Here is a 23,814-nt window from a genome sequence, read left to right as displayed (position 1 = left end):
GGTAATAGAAGGGAATATAATTTTTTAAACTTATCAGAAAAAGAAATAAAATTTAAAAGAAAAAGTTAGCATCTAGTGCTACTGTGTCCCACAGGTTCTTCTACATTGACCCACACTACCTCCACTGGTGAGTTAGAGGAGCATAACAGGACTGCCACTGGTGCTATTGCTGTTGCTAGCACATCTGCAGATGTTACTGTATCCAGTGTTACAGCTGTCACCATCCATAGACTTTCCGAGGAACAGCGAGTGCAAGTTACGAATCTCAGAAATGCAGGTCTGGACCCCAACACGTCCAAGGACGGGCTCTCTCCTCATCAAGCAGATACACAGAGTACAAGCAGAAGACCAAGAAATGCTGAACAGATAGAAAGAACTAAAGAGCTTGCAGTTGTTACTCATAGAGGTATTGGATGTTATTTTACTTGTGCCCATTTAGTTAACAGCCAAAGTTTATTTTGGTAATGATTCTAATTAGAGAATGAACTGAAAGCCAGGATGTAGGAAGCTCAGGAAAGAGATCTAAGGAGTAGCTGAAAATTATAGATAGTACTGCCAAAACCTGAATAACTTGAAGGCACAGAAAGTAAAATAAAAAAAACAAGTCCAAATGCAATGGAAATGTTAAAGGGGGTGGGGGTAAAGCAGAGAGAAAAGAGTAGTAAAAATTCTCAATTGATATCTATTGCATATTACATACCACTTATGATGGTGAGATAACATGAAATTAAAATAGCCAGTTTCTATTAAAGTGCACATATTTACACATTGATGACTTACCCTATATAGTGATTTTCAGCATTTGCATGAGATTTTTATCTATACAAATAAATGCTAATTGATGATTGAAGACGTAGATAATTTGATTGGGAAAAAATGGAGACATTATGTCTGGTGATTGTTTTGCATAGCTTACTCTTCTGTTTCTAATTACCTATTGCCTGACCCATATGACCGTCCTGAGAACAGATTCTCATTTTGAAAAGGTAACGGGGATTCATTGAGATTGTGGCTCCAAATTTAAATATCCCTTCCTAATTTAATTTTTAGAGAAAATTACCACGAAGCCAAATCATATATTGATAATTTTCTAGTGAATTGATATTAGTTCTCCTACCTTTCACAAAATTAGGGAGCATAGCAAGCATAGTTTTCTGTTTTTTGGTGGCAAGTTTAATTTAACAGTTAAGGAAAAAATCAATGTAGTGTCAAAAAATAAATGGATTTCATTTATATCAATATATGCATCATTGGAAATATTAATTAATTGAACATATTTCAAATACAAAATATCTACTCCAACTCTGTTTTCATTCATTATCATGTATCCTCTAAAATGGCCAGGGTTTATGTAGTGTGGTCAGGCATGGTTTATACAGAGCACGCAATAAGCAATAAGAAACCATTCCATACTTACCACACACTAGAGCCAAATTTCTAAATTGGAATTGGCTGAAGTCAGTGTTCTTTTTAAAGATAATGTCAACTTAACCAGCATACCGGAAATTCCTCCTGAGTACCATGCTCTGATCTATGGGAAATAAAGATAAATAATCCATGACCCCTTCCTCTAGAGACCGATAAAGTGGGCGCCATAGAGAAACCCACCTCTGTGAAACAAGGAAGGTTCCTGAAGCTCATGGCTGAGTAGAGCACTAAAGAAGTTACAGGGGATGCAGGCAGGGAGTCATTTAAGTGACATTTTAAATAATCAGTAAACATAATACAAAACTAATTGCTTAATTCTAGATACTTTAGAGAGAAAAAAATCCTTTTTCCTCTATTATATTCTCCGCAGTGCAGTCAGAATTACCTTTTAAAAAGAGAGTTTAATCGCATCGCTCCACTGCTTGAATGCTTCCAGTGGTTCCCCAACAACCTGACCTTAGGAATGAAATCAAGACTCGGTGACAACCCGCAGGAGCCTCCACGGCCTGGGTTTTGTCCATATCTCCAAAGCTATCTCATGCGACTCTTAGTCACTCTTTTTTTGACGAAACAGATTTTTTTTCAGTTTGTTAAACACCCCGAGTTATTTTCTGCGTGTTACTCTCATAAGCCATTCATTCCTTCTTTCTTGCCACCAAATCGTTCTCATTTCTTTTCCAATTTTAGCTTAAATTGTTACCTCCATGAAGCTTAGGTTTTCCTGTTATGACTCCCCTTGTATCCTGGACTTTCCTTGCTTTTGTAATCAGCAGCCCAAGACTTGTCTTGTAAATCTTAAGTTCTGTGAGGTAAGCTGCATTCCCAGTGCCTAGAACAGCTCCGGACCCATAGTCATATTTAAGTAATGTTTGCTAAACTAATGAATAAATATTTACAATTTTTTTAGCCAGAGCATTCACCTCAATTACTTAAAGACAAAGTTATACTTCAATATAATCAAATATCTACGTATTTCAGAATTAAAGATAACTACTTCTTTTTTCACATTTATAAAAAGACCAGTGTTTTTTATCCCTGTTAAAGGCAAGAACATTCCCGTTAACCCACTATAATACATTGCTTTTATTATATTAGCACTTCAAACTAGATATAAGTACCTTACCCATAGCCCTTACACATTTATAAAGCCAAAGGAAATTTATAATTGAACACAGGAAACCTATAGTTAATGAATTTCATATGAATAAATATTAATGTAATAAAGTGAATGTTATTTTACTATAATTAATTACTCTATATGACAAAACAGTGCAGTAGCCTAAGTTTCTTTGATGACTGCCAACCATAGTTTTTTCCCTTGTGTGATAATTTAGTATTTTTCATCACTTTTCTCTATTCACACTGCACTTAAACTTTGATTTTATGATTTTTTTATTATTAATAATTCCTAATTTATTATTAATCACCCTAGGCAAATAAAGTTCTTACAGTTTCTGTCAATATCACTATGGACACAAAGAAAACCTGGACATGGAAATTCCGTATAGTATTTGTCACTAGTGTGTGAATGTGGACTGAAAATCTATGTATTAATTTATGGCATATTAAATTTTAGATCAGTGTCACTAGTTTATTATAAATAATAGCTGCATAGTTTAATAATCTAAAAAAACTTGGAATATTTATCAAAGATCTTTTCAATTCTCTCTATGGTACTTATTCCAACTAATTTTCTTATTGTACTAGGGTTAAAATAGCACTATTTTTTTTAAAAAAATTATCTTCTTAAAATGTCTGTTTTTTTTTGCTTTCTGCTTATTCTCAGTAAAAGAACACCATTTCCAATTTTCACCATTTAGAGTCTTTTGACATTGAAATAAAATGAATTAAAAGAGGAATTAAAATACTAATAAATAATATTGGTTTAGGTCTTCTTTAAACTGTGTGTTAACACCACACAGCAGTTTCCAATAGTCCTCAGAATGAGAATTTGTTTTTTATTGACTGGATTTTAGTTCACTTTGCCACCTACTATGAGTGAGACCCTGTGCAGGTCACGTGAACTACTGGAGTTCAATTTCCATTTCTGTAAAATAGTATCATAGCAAATCCTTTAAACTCTCAAAGCTGCAAGTTCTAACTAAGAATACGTGTCTCGTAAGTAGTTGTGTGAAAAACTGTAGCATGGATGCTGCCTTGTGTTCAACAAGCACTCATCATTATTATTTTTATTATTATTACCAAGTACCTTTTAACTCGTTGTGAACGTGACACTGTACTGGGTCGCGTGGGTAGAACAATGAACAGTGCAGGCTTTGCCATCCAGAAGTCTATATAACTTTTGAAAAAGAGTAATTACAGATTTACTATGAGAACCTGTCATAGCAGTACCTTTGAACTATTATTGAAGTAAAGTAGAAGGACCGGCTACCTCTAAGTGTAAAGTGAAGGGTGGCTGCACAGAGAATATTTAATTCTTGAAAGGTGAATAAAATGTCAAACTAATAAGTTCCGTCTATGTCGCTAAGAAGCATAAATAATGCTTTGAGTAGGTACCAGTGCTGAATAGAAATAGCATGACTCCACATCAAAATAAACAAAGTACTTAACTATGTGTAAATGAAGATTTATATTCATATAAATACACCTAAAAACGATTATGGTTTTGGTTTACAGGCTATCCAGATATTTACAATTAAATAACATAATATCTAGTGATATTTAAAATTTTATCAGAATAATGTGTTGCCTTAACTATAAGATCTCTTTTGCAATTATTTATTAATATTTACATAAAATGCCTTTTCCAATAATCCCTAAACCTATTACTTCAGTATTATAGCCCTAAGATATTTCAACTCAAAGTTGTCTTAAAATACCAGGCCCTATGTAATAATGTGATTTAAAAATTGTAAGTGCCCTATATTACTAGATTTATATATCTTAGAATTAGATGGAATCTTTCAGATCATCTAACATAACCATTGTTTTATAAAGGAAGTTATGGTCTGGCAGAGTCTTATGAATACTCGGTCTTTAGATTGCTGGACTCGTGTTCATTCATTCTTTCACTTATTCAATGTTAGCAGGGTGAAATGTATGCAAAGCCTTGTATTAGGTGAAATTAAGGTTAAAGTAATATAGGTAATAAGCAAAACGGTTTTCTTCCTCTAGAAGTTTATAGTCATACCATCTCAAAAATAATCATTAAAGTGTGTTTTGCTCCACATAATTTATTTTAACATTGCTTTTCTTGTGCATTGTACTAGAATGCCATTTCTAGTTTTTTAAATGTGTGGACAAGTTCTGTCAGCTGTTAATGAGCAGTCTTGGTAGTTTCTGTTTTCAAGTACAAAAGGTGGACATATTCTTCTGGAAAAGTATATATATAATTATAAACTTTTTATTATTATTTGTAGCGGAAATTTAACTTAGATGACTGTAACAGCTGTGGAGTCCAATATGTGTTATGAGCATTTATAGCCATTGCTGCTGTTTCTTTTGACGTAGCGTAGTCAGTCTGTCCATGTTATATTTAATAGCTAGTGATCATATGCATAGGGTTAAGCAGGGTTTTAGTTTAATTCATGACCTAACATAAAATTATGTTTAACTGAAACTGAACATGATGTAGAACCCACCCCACTACCACCAATAAGGGCAGCTTAAAAGAAAACCTACTTGAATCATCAGTTTTTAAATAGAACTTTTTGTGATTTTCAACCTTATGTAAGAATGGTTAATTCAGCATAGAACTATTTGTTCATTTTAGGCCAGTGATTTTAAACCAGACAAAAGCAGGAAGTTATTTTTGTTTTTGTTTTATTTTTATCATAAACAATATTTTTTGAATAAGTTCATCTGAACATTTACATTGCTCAACAAAAATGGGAAGACAGCAGACTATCAGACACACGTCTATGCTAAATTACCAGTTTATTTCAGAAGGGAAATTCTATCATAGATAAAACTTTGTTAAAAAAAAAAACCAACTGCAATATAAAACAACTTTATTGTGTGGAAGTAACAGTGTTTGGGTGCCTGCTATGTACCTTTCACTGATAGGCTATTTTGGCTACATGCAAAATATATATATATATATATTTTAATATATCTTTATTGATTTTAGAGAGAGGAAAGGAGAGGGAGCGAGAGAGCTAGAAACGTCAATGATGAGAGAGTCATTGATCGGCTGCAGCCCGCAACCCGGGCATGTGCCCTGACTGGGAATCAAACCCTGATTGTCTGGATCCTAGGTCGATGCTTAACCGCTGAGCCATGCCTGGCCGGGCGCAAAATATATTTTTAAATATTTTTAACAGTTTTCAAGAAACTAATACTGTGTTCAAAAATTCCATCAATGCTTCCATAGAGCATTAATTTGTAAGTTCAAAGCTTCTTTTTTAAGTCATCATGAGAAACATGATAATGTGGAAGTTAATTTATGGATGGTCACTTAGTGGCTTCTGATATAGGTATGTTAAGTATCAGGGTTTTATTGAACACAGTATCTTTGTGCTAAGCGTGTGATGAATTCAAAAGAAGTATAAGACATGGTTTCTATTGCAAAAGGAAAAGTTGTAGAGATGAGACTACAGGGGAAATTTGTTGGTCAGTCCTGAGAGAGAGATTGCTGCCGGAGGAGCAGCGATGAGCTCTAAGCAGCGTCTTCGAATGTGTGACGTGGTGTCACAGGTAAGAGGGGTCAGACCTGTTCCTAGTTGTAGAACTTACTGTGTGGAACCGCTGACGACGCAAGTGGTTTACTATAAAGCAGGCTCTTCTCACAGTGAGTTTGGGTCAGATACAGTAAGTTCCTAAATCACTAATGGGATAGTCAAGCATAGCTCGATGGAAAATTTGGGTGTTTAGAAAGCATTTGAGCATCAAAGAATCCTGCAACAATATGATTTTTACCCTACCTTTTTGTTTTGTTTTGTTATGTTAATTCTCACCCAAGGATATTCTTTCCATTGATTTTTAGAGAGTGTGGGGTGGGCAGAGAGAGAGAAAAACATGTATGTGAAAGAGACACATTGATTGATTGCCTCCCACATGTGCCCTGTCTGGGCTGGGGGTTGAACCTGCAACCCAGGTAGTGCCCTTTACTGGAATTGGACCTGAGGCCGCTTGATGTGTGGGCGACGCTCTAACCAGTGAGCCACACTCGCCAGAGCGTTGCTGTACTTTCTATTTTTTGTCCATGAATCTATTCAGAGGTATTGTATATTAATGTATTTATCATCATCTATTTCCTTTTAATGTTTGAGCGGACAAGAACTTATTGTGATTATCTAATTGTATAGCCATTGTTAAAATAAGCATAGAAGTGGCCAATGTTACCATCAAGAAAATGAGAGATTGGCACTCTTCTGACCCCAGTAGATGGGAACTCAGCCACATATATATTTCTCCCAGGGCTCAGTGCCTACATGTGTACCTTAAATTCCCCAAACTCTCCATTTTAGGATCTAATTCTAGCTTGCCTTCCAGGAAGTGTCCAAGACAAGAGGTATTTTCTTTAAGACCTACCACTCCTTTCCTTCCTTCCTTCCTTCCTTCCTTCCTTCCTTCCTTCCTTCCTTCCTTCCTTCCTTCCTTCCTTCCTTCCTTCCTTCCTTCCTTCCTTCCTTCCCTCCCTCCCTCCCTCCCTCCCTCCCTCCCTTTCCTTTTTCTTTCTTTCTGTCCTTATTTTTTCTTCCCTTTCTTTCATTCTGTTTCTTTTCTCCTTCCCCCCTCCTTTCCTTTTCTTACCTTTCTTATTTGTTTATTTCTTCTACAAACATGTGTTGTGTATTTACATGCCAGACTCTCTTCCAATTCTTGACTATAAAACATTGGACAAAATTAGGTAGACCTTGCTAAGTTGAGTTTATGTTAATATGGGGAGAAAAAGACTACAAGAGAATAAACAGGTATCTACCTGATGGTAGCAAGAGCTATGCAGAAAATTAAAACTTGAGTTTTGCTTGAGGAAAAGCAAGACTTGCACTTGGAGCTCAGTGGAATTGGGGAGTGGCAGAGATGAGCTGGGAAACGAGCAGAATCAGACCATGTAGGTAGGCTCTGAGGCCTCGGTAAAGAGCTTCAGCTTGATCTAAATGAGATAGGAAGCCATTGGTGGGCTTTAATAGGGAAGTGATATTATCTAATGCAACTTTTTTAAAGAAGTCATTTTAGCAAGAAATAAAAAAATCAATGATAAGTAATTATAGGCAGGTAGACAAATTGGTAAGGTACACAGACAAGAAATGAAGAGTTGATAGGCACTTGGAGACATAGTCAGACTCTGCTTCTTTCAAACTTCAGTGTGAACACAACCCGCTGGGCTGTCTTACCCAAAGGCAGAGGGTGACTTGCTGGAATTGGGGTGCAATCTGAAATTTTGCATTTCTAACAAGATTAGGGGTTATGCTGGGTAAGAGCATAAATGAGGATGATTAACATGCAGAGTGAGCGATTTGTATCAAACAGGACCTGCTCCCTGCCCGGCTCCCTGAGAACTTGTCCTCTACTGAAATAATCACAATATTGATCAATGATCTCAGCTAATATACTAAAGCTAAACGTTAACTCCCTAAGAATGGGTTGAATGGTAGGAAACTCATGAGTGGAAGGGATATCTTAGGGCAGAAGGATTTTCTTGATTAGCTTTAATAGCAGTAATTAACTCTGTCAATACTTAACACAGAACTGATTATGTTAGTTACAATTTTACTGAAAAAGATAAATGAATATGTGAATAAATGATGTAAACATTCCCAAGTCAAATTTTAACTAATTTATTACTTTTCATTTTCACCCTAAATTCTCTACCTTAAAATTATTTTTTAAATCTATTATCAGATAACAACAAAAAAAAATAAGAATTTCGTTTCCCTTTCCTTACCATGTTTCAAATTTCTAAAAGGCTAACTGTTAGATGGAAGCAAAATATAGTAAAAAAGTAAAATACAAAAATTGATTGCCAAATCAAAACATTTTATTTTTGAATAATTAAAGCATTATCTTCTATTTCATACAAATGGTGAAACTGCATTTGCTTGCTTGATTGAATTCCTGGATCCTTCTTTATAAGACTAACCGATGTACTGATTTTTCATGCATGTTCAGCATAAATATTAACTGAATGGAGGGTTTATAACTTTTTAAAAGTTATCTGGTTCCATATAATTCTTGTAAGATACTCTAATTTATTAAATTAATTGTTAATTTTATGTAGGAACTCTGATGCTGGTAAATACATATTTACTGCATAGGAATATTGACTGTTGCATGCTTTACCAATATCATTTTTTATAGTTCTCATGACTTCTTTCTAACTATGCTATTTTTATGGACAGTTGTGTTCAATGTTGATATCTGTAGTAATTTAAAAATTCATTGTACCAATTTATTATTTAAATACATAATCATTGTTTGAATATCATGCTCATTTTCTATTTTCCTACCATATTTCATCACATTTGTGAAATTGTCAAAATGGTGTCATTAATAACAGTAAATATGTTTTCTAATTTCTAACTATTTTACATTTTGTAGAATAAGTTGCTTTTAGGGAAAAATGACAAAGAAGTGTTAGAATTGACTTGGGAAGATATTTGTGCAATTTTATTTATTTTCTTTCTTTTTTTAATTTTAATTTTTAAATTTTATTTTTGTTTAAAATATTACAGATGTCCATTTTTCTCCCCATATTTGTGAAATTTCAAAAGGTATTAGATAAAAATACTCTGAATGCCTGAGAACCTTTATGACAGTGTTAAGCAATGACAGTTTATTTTTTTCACCAATGACAAATCTGAAGTTAATGATTTTCACATTTTTATCTAATGCTACCTCTCAAGTCATGCTTTTAGGTTACTCCTACATAGAGATTAAGAACTTCTGCTCACCAGTGTTTTTGACTTCCTTTGAGGAGGTCTTAAGGAGCATATATATTTTAACATTAACTGTAACCATCAGCTTAGAAAAATGACCTTATTTCATGAACAATTTTTCAGATTTTCAACCCCATCGCTATGCTCCCCAGTAACCATCAGTCAGATATCTCGGCGGTTTATTCCTTGCTTTAAGGCACCACTTCTCATTCTTTAGAGAATGGGTTAAAAGAAGGGAAATAATAATATGTACAGCATAACTATTTCCACAAATCGTTGCTGGAGTTAATTATTTTACCTTGGAATCAGATGGTCACAGTGAATGTGATGTTTGTGCCTTCTAAATCTTTTCCCTTTTAAAAATATTTTGAAGGGGCCAGACATTCTATTTGTGTTCAAAGCTAGTGCCAAAGCCAACTCCTCTGCCTTTTGGAGTCTGAAGAAATGGTCCTATGTTGGAGACATTTTTATCTTGTTCAGAATTATTTCAGGGCATTTTCACCCACTTTTGCAACAAGCTGCTTCCCTTGCAGATAGTGTTCTAGAGCATATGGCTGCCCTGCTGTGCACTGAGTGAAATCACAATTAAGCTTTAAACTTTTAGGAATAGCAAAGCCTTCATATGAGGCAGAACCGCGTGGTGTGAGATTTGGGGTGCATGGCATAGGACATTTTTCTATTCATAATTAAAACACTGTATTTCTGTGTCTTGGGCTATAGTTTTTTAGGGTTGATGCTTGATTTCTCTTTAAATATTCTTCGAACAACATTTCTTCACAATACAAAATGGGATTAAGATGACAACAATTCCTAGATTGTTTTTATCCAGAGCCCAGGGAGGTTCAAAATTTTTCTTTTATTTGGCTTACATAAAGGAAAAATAGTCATCAACTCTCCTGAACTTTCCCATGAGAAAGAAATGCAAGCAAGGACGATTTACTAAAAAGACTACATAATGATTTGAATTCCATGTAGCAGTTGGCTTTTGCTGAACCTTTTAAGCTCATTTCTTCACACTTTTAAGATAATGTATATAAGCGGCTTCAAGCTGTGGGGTTAAACTTGGCACTGTCTGTCCATAATCAGTGCTTTTATTCAACATTAAATTTAAATAGTAAAACTGGTTCTACTCATATTAAGTAAAACATGCTTAAAGTCAGATATTGTTGATTCCTTAAATTTTGATATTATTAGCTTTGCCTTAAAATAAGAAATGAGGATAAGGTACAGTAACCCATCTATTTGTGGTTTTCTTGGATGTACACTTGGGAGTTCTGATTGAGTATGTGCAGTGCTGGCAGGGAGTGATGTAAATGCTGGGGTTGAAGTTTCGGAGTCAATGAACGAACATGTTTTACTAACATTTGTATATAGGACCTTGAGCTCTACTTATCCGCTCTCTATATCTGTAGAAAGGAGGGAAATAATCCCATTTTGAATACATAGTTTTCATAGAGTACCTGTGCTTTAGAAACATAACCAATAAATGATACTGCCCCCTTGTGGCACTTTTACAACAAAAAAGTATGTTTTAGTTATATAAAAATCTCATAAGGGAAAGGATATGTAAAAAATTAAGAAAACGATTAGCTCCAAATTTTAAATGTCTTAGGTAACTGATTTTCTTAGAAATAAAAATACATAGTTTAATGTGATGTTTATAGAAAGTTGTGGAACTAATATATACAATTCTATCTAGTATGATTTATATTCAATTCATGTATAAGTTTTACCAAAGTAGTGTGTAGCATTCAGTTCATCTCTGGTTTCTGTTAGCCCCATACGTCTTCTTCCCATTTATACCCTTACACAGTTACCCTCCAACTTCAGCACAGCCTACTCACTTGACTTTCCTTTTATCTACTTTTTCCTTGTGAATTCCCTATGCTTCTTGGGGAGATGATTTCTAGAAAGGAGCAAAGATGGGTGATATAGATCTTCAAAACTTTTCCTAGGAAACAAGTAAGCGACCCATGTTAGATTGATGAGCACCAGCCACCTATAATTTTACTTGGATGTAGTCTTTTGAAGATTATAAGAGTGGTTATGGATAAATTAAGAGATGTTTAATATAGTTCCTAAAAACTCAAACTTCTAATGATTCCTATGTACCAGTGGGTATATCCACCGGAGTCCATTAGGAAACCATGGAACAAGGGCTGTTCAAGGAGGGTTTACTTACAAAAGGACTGTTTCTAAACGAGTGATGTAAAGGATCACAAGGGACCATGCTATAACCTCGAGGAGTAGCAGCCAGGCTGTTGCCATTCCCAGCCCATTGGGATGAAGGGGGAGAGGTGTTAGACAGAGAGATATGCATAGTTGGCTGGCTTCAGAGGACGAGTTACCTTCAGTTAAGGCTCCTAGTCAACAGCAGGCCGTGTAATGACGAGGGACACTGTGGAGTAATCTTGGTCTTCCTTCCTTCCCATCCTCCATCCACCTGCTGGGATTCTCCAGGGGTAAGGGAGTCTGTCCATAGAGTCTACTGCTTTCCACACTTAAGTGTTCATAAGAATCACCTGGGGATCTTGTTATGTCATAAATTCTCATTCGGTAGGCCTGGGGAGGGGCTTGATAGTCACCTTTTCCAGCAAGCCCCCAGGGGATGCCCGTGTGCCAGTGCAGTGCCAGTTTGTGTAGCAGGATGTAGCCTATTGAGATGAACCTTGTCTACAAAGAGCAAGGAGGAGAATGGACCTGGAAAGGCAGGTGGCAATATAGAACCCAGGCGGGTTACGACACGCGCTTCGCTGACTTCAGTAGCCATGAATTTAACCCTGCATCAGATACCCCTGTGAGAGCCCATCTGCGTTCTTAAGTAGAATCCAGGTAATGACACCAAGATTCTAGGGAAGAGCTTGAATAAAATAGAATAACCCAAGATCAGAAGGGATGAGGGAATACTGTTATGCATTAAAGTAATTTTTCTGGATTTTCATTTAAAATTACTTAGTGTGACTAATGAAATTTGTAATGGGAGACTATGTTCCATTGCCGTAAGTCTGATGATATTTATTAATGGTGGTCACTATTGTTTAAGCAGTTACTTCCTTCCCAATTAGTGTCTTGCTAGAGACACTATTATAGTGTACATATGTGCTCTCTGAGGTTGAGTTTAAAATGAACATGTGACATACAATTACTTTATTTATCTTGAATAAGAATTTTTAAAAATAGACGTTCAGGTATATTTTTGTTGTGGAGATCATTTGAGAAGCTCTGCCTAATCTTCACATTCCCTAAGGCATCCATGTGAAAATCAGGGCCATACTAAGCATCCCCCCACCAAAAAACGTTAGTAATTTTTCATGTTACATTTTATAGTGAAATTATCTTTGATAAAATTAATTGATAAACAGAAATTATAAGCAAAGCAAACAGAAAACTATTTTTGTTCAAAAGAATATCATATATCAAGACAAAAAGGGCCTAAGGACACAAGTGGAGGGGACCTTCATATTTAACTGCAGGACTAAAGATAATAAAATGTTTATTTGAAAATGTCAGAAAGTGAGAATTAAAACAATAAAATGGAAGTCTGAGATAGTCTTAAAGGTGTTAAAAGTATCCGTGAACCTACCAATGGTAACTCTTGCTATGTAGTAATTTTATTTACTAATTATAAGAATCTGCAAAAAGAATATAAAACCCCCACATTTTTCGTCCTGACACTTCACGGCACACGGTAACTAAGACCTGTTACTCCAAGTATTGCAGGTACATCTTTCAGTATCTACCTAAGTGTTATGGATTCCTGAGCTAGTTTCATTTCTGGGAGAAAAGAAAACCTATATTCAAATTCTAGAGTCTTTATTCAGATACTTGTGTGATTTTCAACTGGTTATTTAGTCCATCCACTTTCTCCTAAATAAAAAGTAACACAGTCAATTCAATCTACATATGGACTTTTCTTCTGTGGGCTTACAGCCTTTTTAAAAAATTTTTATTTATTTTTTAAGACTCACAGATTTGTGTTGAAAGTTCCTTGAAACCTTTAGACTCATTTGTAATACTTAAAATAAAATCTTAAAATTTGTAATACTTAAAATCTTAAAATGCAGCAAAAAGTAGAGGTAGAGTTCCTACTTATAATTCATGTTCAAATAGGGAGAATCTAGAATTATGCTTCAAAATGCAAAATGCAAATTTGGTTAAAAGGTATTTTAAGACAGCCCGAAAATTGACAAGTGGCAGAAACAAAATTTAGAGCAATTGAAAACTCCAGTAGAACTAAACTTTAGGTTACCGTGAGCGTGGGCATGTGAGAGAGAATTGCAACAAAAAGCACAACTTGAGAGTAGTCATTTTTTCACTGTAAATAAGGGTCATAAATAATCTCAAACTTAAAGAGACTGAGCAGTCCTTCAGTCCTAGCTCCTTATTTTAAGAGAACAGACCAAGCCCTGGCAGTGTACTCAATGGTTAGAGCATGGGCCTGAGCACCGAAGGGCCACGGGTGCGATTCCCAGTCAAGGGCACGTATCTGGGCTGCGGGTTTGATCCTGGCCCCGTAGATCCCGGCCTGACCAGAACATGCAGGAGGCAACCAGTTGATGTCTCTGTCTCTCACCCCCAGCCCTGGAAGGGAGCTTCCACTCTCTCTAAACAATCAGTAGAAAAAATATCCTAGGGTGAGGGTTAACAAAAAATAAAAATTATTAAAAAAAAAAAAAAAGAGAGAAGAGACCAAGGTAAAAAGGCAGATTTTTGTTTAAAATCACACAACTGATACTTGCTAAGAATCAGGTCTCTTTAAAATCCTCCTCTAATGACTATTTTGCTTTTTTTTTTTTAAATACGTAGTATGTAAAGATAGTTCTTAACTATATATTCTGGTAAACCATCTCAGACCCTGTATCTACCTTTCTGCTTTTGAAGATATTAACAAGAAAACAAACAAACAAAAAAGCACCATATACTGTTTCAAAACTATTAAAATATCCACTATTGGGTAAAATGACAAGTCGCAATTAGTGAAATGGTCATTGTAAATTGACAAAAAGCAGTGTTGCTTTTCGCTCATTCGTGACGTGAATAAAACCTAATTGCCTATTGTCATAGCCCATTGTCCCACCTGTAAGCCTCATAAAGAGCAGTATGTAAAAACTCTAAGTTATAATTGAGGAAGTAAACAATATCCCTTGCATTCTTGTTCATGATGGGCTTTTTAAAAGAAAATAATTAATATTTAAATATCTCATTAGATAGATTGCATAACTGTGTTAATTAGTGTGGTTTCAATTAAATAGATTTCCTTCATTTTACTTGATGTCATTAAAAATTTAGTGTTCTGAACTATGGTTTATTAGTTTAGAAAAATGATATAGCCGCTTTAGCTATTCAAATAATTTATACTTAAAAGTAAATGTTTCTTTATTTTATCCAAAGTACTTTAAAAAATGCTTTTAAAATATTTTAAGTTACCTCATTGAATTTTTTTAAAGCAAATCCAGTCACATGTATTTTAACACAGTGCACAGTGAATTAGTCCACCCTCTTCTGATATTGATTTCCAATATTATCATATCATAAAGAGTAGTAGATAGCCTAGATAAACTCCAATAGCTGTAATTCACTTTCACAAATTTTTAACAGTAGGGACTGATGATATCAATCATATTGTCAAAAGCAATGACTATGAAAGGAAATGGTTATTGGCAGAAATGTTAAAATGTATTTTAACTTTTCTAGTTATACCATTTTATTAAATGTGTCCTAACATTTCAGGTAGGCTAAATTACCTAAAAAATACATTAGTTTATTTTAAAGACCAAGTTCATTCTTAGTATTTTAATTTTTTCAGTTTAATACATAAAATTTGATGAATTCAAGTGGATTATGATAAAGTGTTAATGCTTTACTCTCATAAAAAAACTTGAAGACTATCAAAAAATACCTACACATATATGCAGGATTCTCCCCATAGAATACTTAAAATCCTTCTTTACTGCTTGATATTTTACTACTTAGTGATTATATTGCTAATTTTTCTTTTTTTAAAATTTCCTTCTGGGTGCCCTATATCAGGCTTAAGAAAGCAGGTTTTTTTTTTTTTTAACTTGCATAAATCCATGCTAACAAAATTTGTTAACTTGAATTTCATTTTAAAGTTGTATATCCTGATACATGTTTTTGTTTGTTTTCTTAACTAGTGAAAAAGGCCATAGATTTTAAATCTAGAGGATTTAAATTGTTTCCAGGGAAAGACAACAGCAACAAGTTTTCTATCTGTGAGTGTACTCTTTTGTTACTTTCTCTAGTGCAAGAGTGAAGTTTGTGATGTCTGTGTTGTTTGTGTGTTTTATAAAATTGTATATTTACCAGATTAACTGCATTAATACTATATAACATGCATGATTATTATTCAATATCTTCTTGTATTTAAATGTGTATTGAATTAATGGATTAATATGGTAAACTCCCAAGCCCAGCTTATTTCAAAAGGTAAACAAACTCTCTTGATTTAGTGATCTGATAATATTCTAGTTTTGTAATTCCAGGATGTAAGGTTAAAAAAAAAGAGTGAAATTCCTCAAGTTGGTGGTTTCTTGTAGGAATTTTTGTTTGAGCATATCTAAATTTCAACATAATTATTTTTTCTAAGGAAAAAAAATTTTAATAGCAACTTTTCATTTAAGCAAAAAAGATATTCTTAATTTGAGTTTAAATATCTAAACCTTTTAACTCAGTAGTCTTTTGTGAATTAATTATTAAGTTTATCCATGAATCCGATTAGAATCACTGAATTAGTGCATTCATCCATATTGTCATACACAAACCTAATATTTTTAGGAGAGGTATGCATTTTTATAATATAATAGCAGTTTGTAGAAATTTCTGACCTGTTCATACAGATAGGTATTGTATATTTTGAAAGAAGCCATTTATGACACATATGACTTGTAAATTAACATGTTGCTAGTAAATAAGATTAGTTCTTGCAAATAATGTTATTTTTAACAAGAGTATATATTTTAGGATTATTTTTTATTTAATTAGAAATCATCCGATAAAATAAGTTGTTTTTTTTTTAATATATCTTTATTGATTTCAGAGAGAGGAAAGGAGAGGGAGAGAGAGGGAGAAACATCAATGATGAGAGTCATTGATCGAGCCCGCAACCCGGGCATGTGCCCTGACCGGGAATCGAACCCCGAGTGCCTGGATCCTAGGTCGATGCTCAACCGCCGACCCACACCTGGCTGGGCTATAACTATTTCTTTAAAAATTCATTTATTGTCCGACTGGGCGTGGCTCATCAGTTGAGCATCGACCTGGGATCCAGGCGATTGGGGTTCGATTCCCCGTCAGGGCACATGCCCGGGTTGCGGGCTGCAGCCAATCAATGACTCTCTCATCAATGATGCTTCTATCTCTCCCTCTCCCTTCCTCTCTCTGAAATCAATAAAGATATATTTAAAAAAATAAATAAATAAAAATTCATTTATTATATCAGAAAAGTATTTTACCTACATGTCCATTGATTTCTTTATATAACATAAAATGACACAAATTGAGCATTTACATTAGCTATCGAGAAACAAATTTGGAGGCCGTATGTTATCAAAAAATTTTAAGTGACATAATTTTAAAATATGATTTTTACATTTTGTTAGATTTGAAAATACTAAACCAAAAATGTCAGATACCTGTTGGAAATTCTTGATCAAACTGGGTTACCTATTTGGAAAGCACTAAACACTTCATTTTAAAGTATTTAGCTCTGTAATTATGATTTCTTGTTATATTTTTTGGTTTAAAACATATTTTCAAGATTGATATGCCAGTTTTTAGGAAAAACAAATAGTGGTACAGTATTTTTCATTAATTCTTTAATACATTTTGGAAATATACTTTTCCTATAGTAGAAAATATAAACAGAAAAAAGTCAGATGCAATTATTCTGACATACTAAATTTCATCATGTCAACAGGAAATAAAGGCTAAATGTTTATAGTCTTAAACATTAGATTTACTACCTTTATTTCTAATATTTTTTCTAGCCAATATAATTATTTTAGAATTGTTGGTGGAATTATAAGCTATGGCTCTTTCACCTTTTCCTCATTTTGGCTGCACTAATGTTATTTTATATGCTGCATGCTTCACACTTTTAGATATCCTAGAAAATTCAGCTATTTATGCTGAAATATATTAGATTTATTAAGGCATTAAGATGTATGTAACTCCCTATACTTGGTGTATTGCCTTAGTGGGCATATGTATTTTGCTCATTGGTTTTGTACGTGGGTTATGAGGGGGATCACAAAAGAAAACAGATATAACAGTGTATCCTGGGGAAGGGGGTAACCTGGATTTAAAAAAAAAAATTGTCTAAAGAATATTTGCTTTAAAATTATCAAGAAAGTTAATAGGCCAAAAAAAGTTACTATGAAAAAAATGTTAATTTTCTTAATAATTTTATAACAGATTTTGCATTTATCTGTTGCATTTTATGTGAGAAGAAAAATTATCTTATACTTATTTATTTTTATTTTTGACTATGAATAATCCCACTTCATTCAAAACAAATTATGGCAATTTTTTCGTAGTCACAAAATTACAAGTCAGCATTATTTTAAATTTATTTTACTACAATTTTTTCTCAAATATTTAATAACTAGTTTCAAAAAATGTTCAATATTGTTATTTAGAGAAAAGGGTTATATCATTTTAATTTTATCATTATTACATACCTATTATCAAATAAGCATTTGGGGCTTCATTTCCTTGAGATCATTTATTTAACACAGGGTCAAATGATTTTAAAAGGAGACATTTTTATCTAACACTCACATTTCAAATGAAAAAACAAGAAATAACAAAGTTTGTGGTCTTTGTGAAAGCAATCAGTCTGCTACTGGAACTGCCAGGAACGAGCATAATTGTGGAGGACTCCAACTGCAGATATTGCCAAAGGCTGTCTTCCCACAATAGCACCTTTGTAGCTTAACTAAGAAACAAATTAATAAGAGATGCAGGAATCTGCAGGTAGTCTTCATGGAGAGCATTTGGTTGTTTAAATGACTCTGATTCTGTTTCTAACTTTAATGAGTGAAATTAAATAGTCTCTATCCATCCTTTGCTATTCTTCATCAAAAAGAGTAGGTTTGCCAAGAAAGGAAAAACATATATATTTTTTAAATTTTAAAATAGTGAAATAAGCCAGTCAGAGAAAGCCAAGTATCACACGATCTCGCTTATATGTGGAATCTAATGAACAAAATAAACTGATGTACAAAACAGATCCAGAGACATTGAAATGTGCAACAGATGGATCCATCGGAGGGAAGGGGGGAGCTGGAAGAGATTAACCAAAGAATTCATATGCATAGATGTATAACCCATGGACAGAGGATCGTGTAGGGAAGGCCTGGGGTGGAGGCAGGAGCAGGGTGGAGGGGAGGAAAGGGGGACATCTGTAATACTTCCAACAATAAAGATTAAACCTATTAAAAAGAGAGAGAAAACAAAGGCTCTCTTCCCCTTTGGAACAGTATGGATGGACCTGGAGAATATTATGCTAAGTGAAATAAGTCAGTCAGAGAAAGACAAACATCACATGATCTCACTCATGTGGAATCTAATAAAAAAAACAAAAGAAAAAACACTAAAAACAAAATTTTGTATTTTAAAATGTTGAACTTAGTGAACTAGAAGTCTTGCCAACTTTTATACTGAGTTCTTCTAGAATATTCGGATGTAATTATAAAGCAAATGTGAGCTTTCCAAAATGTATTTTTTTTCAAATTCCATCTTCTTCAAATCCATGCTTTCATTCATTCATATTATCCATTCATTCCACAATTCTATCTGAGCTCCTTCTCCATGGCAGCACCATGCTAGAAGGTGAAAGAGTGAATGACTAAAGGACAGTCTCAGCTGGCAAGGATCTAAAATTTTACCAGAAGCTAAATGAGTTACAAGGCACCTTTGTGTATAACAAAGCTAGTGTAAAGTAACATTCTGTCAACATCCCTGGTGCTTGAGTTCAGAACAATATTCAAAAGCACTGTTTTTTTATAACAAGGCATACAAAATTTAAACCTAATATTAAAAATGTTTAAGAAATGTAGCAATGTAATTAGTTGGATGAGATATTATGGAGGTGACTTTTAGTCAGAATCTACTTATTTCTCATTTTTAGAGTAGATTATGTGCTAAATAATATTAGAAGACTCAGAAGACTTGCTTATAATAACAATATTATATTTTGATGTTGACTAATTATATAGTGTTTTCAAGCTAGAACATGCAATATATTAAATTAAGATTCCTGTAGCCTATTTTATAAATACATATAATAAAGATACTTCAATGTTATAAGAAATGACAATTTATTTAATTTTTAAAATGCTGTCAGCTTTGCCCTCTCTCTCTTCCACAGATGTCTGGGGGAAAAGACTCATGTTGAAATAATAATAATAATAATAATAACAATATCCTTAAAGATCAGAGCAAAAGGGTATAACTCACAGTGATGCTCTTTTTAAGAGGCAGCAACCTGTCCGTGTATTTGAACTTTTACGCAATGCTGACGTTCGTACCTGTCTGCAGGAAGTAAAAGTGATCAATCTAGTCAGTTGCTTGTAGCATTATGCCCCGGAAGCAGCTGATTAAATGGATGCTGACTTCATTTGAACACCCTGGCATCACTAGCTACAGGTTATGAAATATCTAAATATCAGAGAAATAAGCGATTATACATTTTGTTCTTTATTTTTTTATTTCAAATGTTTTTAATTAATGGACATTAAATACATTTATCATGCAGAAGTCCTCCTGTTATGTTTGCATTTTAAATTGGGAAGTCTTTCCCACATTGTAGATGCCCAAAAATAGTGGTCTAAACAGTTCCAAAAAGACACAAATAATCTGACAATTAAAATCATAAGACCTGGGATTAACTACGTGAAAATGGTGAAAGTAATAACTATGCTCTGCATTTTAAGATAAAATGCCTGGAAAGTGTTTTGAATTTTAATTAATGATGTGGTTTTGACCTGGTGAGATTCTTACACAGGATATAGGGCTCAAGGGTTAAGAAAAGAATTTCTTTAATCAATCTGCTAAGGTTTAAACCTAGACTAAAGCATTAACTATATGATTTTGGAAACAGTTATAACCTCTTCATGCCTCAGTTTTCTCACCTGAAGGAAGTGTATAATAGTAGCTACTCTTAAGATTGTTGTGAAGATTAAATGAGTTGATATGTGTAAATTAGATGTAAAATAGTTTCTGACACATAGTTAGTGTCACGTAGGTGTTAGCTATTGTAAAAATTCATATAACCTAGGCTTACTTTTTGAGGCAATAATGATGAAGAAATGGAAAAAATGTATGTTTCATTATTTTTATTTCTAATAATGTATTGATAAAGTACTTCTAGATTAATCTATAATCTGTTATATATTGTAATATAATAAAGTAGGTAAGTGTACTCATACCATTTATTTTCCTTATCTCGATCCCATGTTAAAAAGGTCACATTTTAATAAAACATACTATAATATTTACAAAAACCATTTAAAGTAGACAAGAAAGTGATTCCCATAGAGAATACTTGACTCATTGAAAACAATATGCAAGGTATAGTCATTAATCAAACAACTGGGACATATTTACAATTACGTTGTTAACTCCTATTTAGGCATTGTGGATATATTAAAATAATTATGTTTTCCCCTTTATCAAGGATATAATACTTTGTACATATGACTATAGAATGTGAAACTACCCTTTTATAATATGATAAAATAATTTTAAAATTAAGTATAAAATTTTCCATGTTATATAAAAAGAGGAATTTGAATAACCTGAAAAAATGAGAGATTGTAGTTTGTAAAAAGTGGTGCTTGAGTTGAGTCTTGAAAATTAAATAGGATTTTGATAAAGTGGAAGAAAGGAAAAACATAGAGACATGGAGAAAACACAAAGCATGGACTGAGCAAGGCTAACCAATAAAATTGCAGAATAATAAAGAATCAGTTGCACTTGAATTATGGATGCCTGTTGATGACTAGTGGAAAATATAATTGATATACTAGAAATCCAGAATAAGAAGAGACTTGAACAGTCATAAAAATTGCATTTGAGGAAGTTTAGTGCTCTAATATTCAAGATGGATTGGAGATGAGTAATAATGGAGTCACAAAAGCATTGTGATTGGGTTGGATTTGAGCATGCACATGAGATGACAATAAGAATTTTGTTGGTTTAGTGAACCACTGAAGGAACAAGTAAGGAACTTGGAAAACATGACAAAACCATAGAGTAGAAGGAAGTCATTAGCGAAGAGGTGATTTTTCAGGCTATGAGGGAAATATGAACTATGGATAACTGTGGGTCAGTGCCTTTGAATTTGTCCACTATCTATGATATCAGCAAAAGTAATAGAATGACCACACACACACAGACACACACCAAGCAAAACACACACACAGTAAGCAAACAAACAGACAGACAGGTAAAATGGAATTAAATAGCAAGTCAGCAGACCAAGGAAAGGATAAATATTACATGCTTTGCATGGACCAGTGAATATGTAATAAAGTCAGCAATAAGAGGGGCTATTGTTGGGGCTATTTTGGAAAGTGATTTTTATAGAATAAAGGGTACAAAAGTAAAATTTAATATCCAATAGAAAATATGACAACTTTATTAGAGCCATGACTGTTGGGTCATCATCTGACAATTATCTTACTATCTGATAAATCAATTTAAACACATCGACTAGCCTGAACTAACCAGGGACCCAGTGGTTCTAAACACTAACTTTACATTAAAATCATTTTGAGATTATTAAAAAAACAAAAGCAAACAAACAAAAACTGATGCACAGGGTCCTGCCATAGACTAAATACTTTAGAATATCTAGAGGTAGAAGTAGGCATCTTTATTATTTAAAGATAGCTCCACAGTGATTCTAATTCATGTGTAAGATGAGAACCATTGCAAGGTTTATATATTTTATTTTCTGAAACTCTTCTCAGATACTATTCTTTTCTTTTTTAAAAAAATTAAATTTATTGGGGTGACACTGGTTAATAAAATTATATAAATTTCAAGGGTACAGTTCTATAGCCCATCATCTGAGTATTGCACTGTGAGTTTACCACCTGAAGCAGAGCAGATAAATTGATGACAAGCAAAATAGAAATCATTCTCCAGTTTACTATACAATTGAATCTGTGAAACAGTAGCTCTCAGATATTGTAGAACTACTTGGTTTAATAATCTTCCAGTTTAAAAATCTATCTTGGGAACTTATTTATCAATGTGATCACATTCACTGAGCATATTAATTAATATTTCATTAACTTGGGGTGCTGAGGAAAATACTGAAAACGTATACAGTGGCTAAGTAAAACATAGTCGTGCAAATTGCTAGAAGGTAAAGTCATTGTTTTGGTTTTCAGGGTTATATCGTAATTCTAGAACATGCTTGGTAACTTGCACCATAGCTTTACTTTGACATTTGTAGACTAAATTGCTTTCTTATAGACCATATACGAGTGCTAATAACCTTAAACGTTTTCCATAGTGTCTTATTTTTCTGTTGCAACTTTAAAAATAACACGTACCCAAATCATACTGTTATAACTGGTGACGACTTCTGACTGCCAATAATTAACGGACACTCTGGCACTGATACCCTGGAAATGCATTTCCAGAGACTTTACAGTTTAATAGTAATTAAAAAAAAAAAAGTATTAACTATTGATGTTTTAATATCACAATTGTATGTCATTGACATATGAACATCAAACTTAATTATTTATAGGTCCACAAGAACATTGTTTTTGTATTCATTACCAGGTTATATAATTAATTTTAAATTTCTATATTTAAACTATAATAACAAAATAAAAAATGTATTTTATGTACATTTTAAAATCAGTATCCTTAATTTTCTAATTATATAGGTTTTGATTCTTTCTCTTTTCTTTTTTCTGTTGTTACAGTAAATGAGGGAGGTATTAAAACAGCTTCCAATTTATGCCCAGATCCAGGTGAACCAGAAAATGGGAAGAGAGTTGGATCAGATTTTAGGTAATATTTTAAATTGCTTATTTCATTATTTTGTTAATGTTTATTTTAATTTAAATTTTAAAAATAACTAATAATATGGAGATGAAGCATGGTGACTTACAACTGTGGCAGCTAGATTCCATTGATGTGTTACTGTTAATAATGTCATTATTTTAAAGTCAAATTAAATAACATCAAAGAGCACTTTTGGAGTTTACATGATTAATTTCTCATCGTGTACTAAGTGAAAATCATAGGATTTGGATTTAAAAGACATGAATTTGAATTTGAATTCTACTGCTTATTAGTTGTCTGATCTTTGGTAAGTCTCACTTAGTTCTGTTTGTTTGAATTTCCCCTCCTGTAACAGGTAAGTCAGATCTATCACATGTGATGGCATGTTTCAAATGAGGTACTGCTTGCATAAACATAACTTGAATATGTTTTATCTCCATCTTAAAAGAGTATTAATTGTATTAGTTTTAAATTAAGTTTACTAACAACCTGGAGA

General features: G+C 33.3%; 1 protein-coding gene across 1 annotated transcript in view; it reads left to right on the top strand.

Moving 5' to 3' along the window:
- CSMD3 (CUB and Sushi multiple domains 3) overlaps nucleotides 1–23,814 on the top strand; it is a gene marked incomplete at its 5' end in the record, with an annotated part of 553,604 nt that overhangs the window by 188,817 nt on the left and 340,973 nt on the right. The window contains 3 exons of the mRNA XM_081116493.1: nucleotides 95–406; nucleotides 15,425–15,502; nucleotides 23,237–23,324. Of these exons, the coding sequence (XP_080972619.1) occupies nucleotides 95–406; nucleotides 15,425–15,502; nucleotides 23,237–23,324 (478 nt within the window). The remainder of the gene's footprint in view (nucleotides 1–94; nucleotides 407–15,424; nucleotides 15,503–23,236; nucleotides 23,325–23,814) is intronic.

Source organism: Miniopterus schreibersii (assembly GCF_964146895.1).
Source record: "Miniopterus schreibersii genome assembly, chromosome: 17".
Classification (NCBI taxonomy): Eukaryota; Metazoa; Chordata; class Mammalia; order Chiroptera; family Miniopteridae; genus Miniopterus; species Miniopterus schreibersii.
The sequence above is the reverse complement of the archived record's forward strand: the minus strand, read 5'-3'. Positions and strand labels throughout refer to the sequence as shown.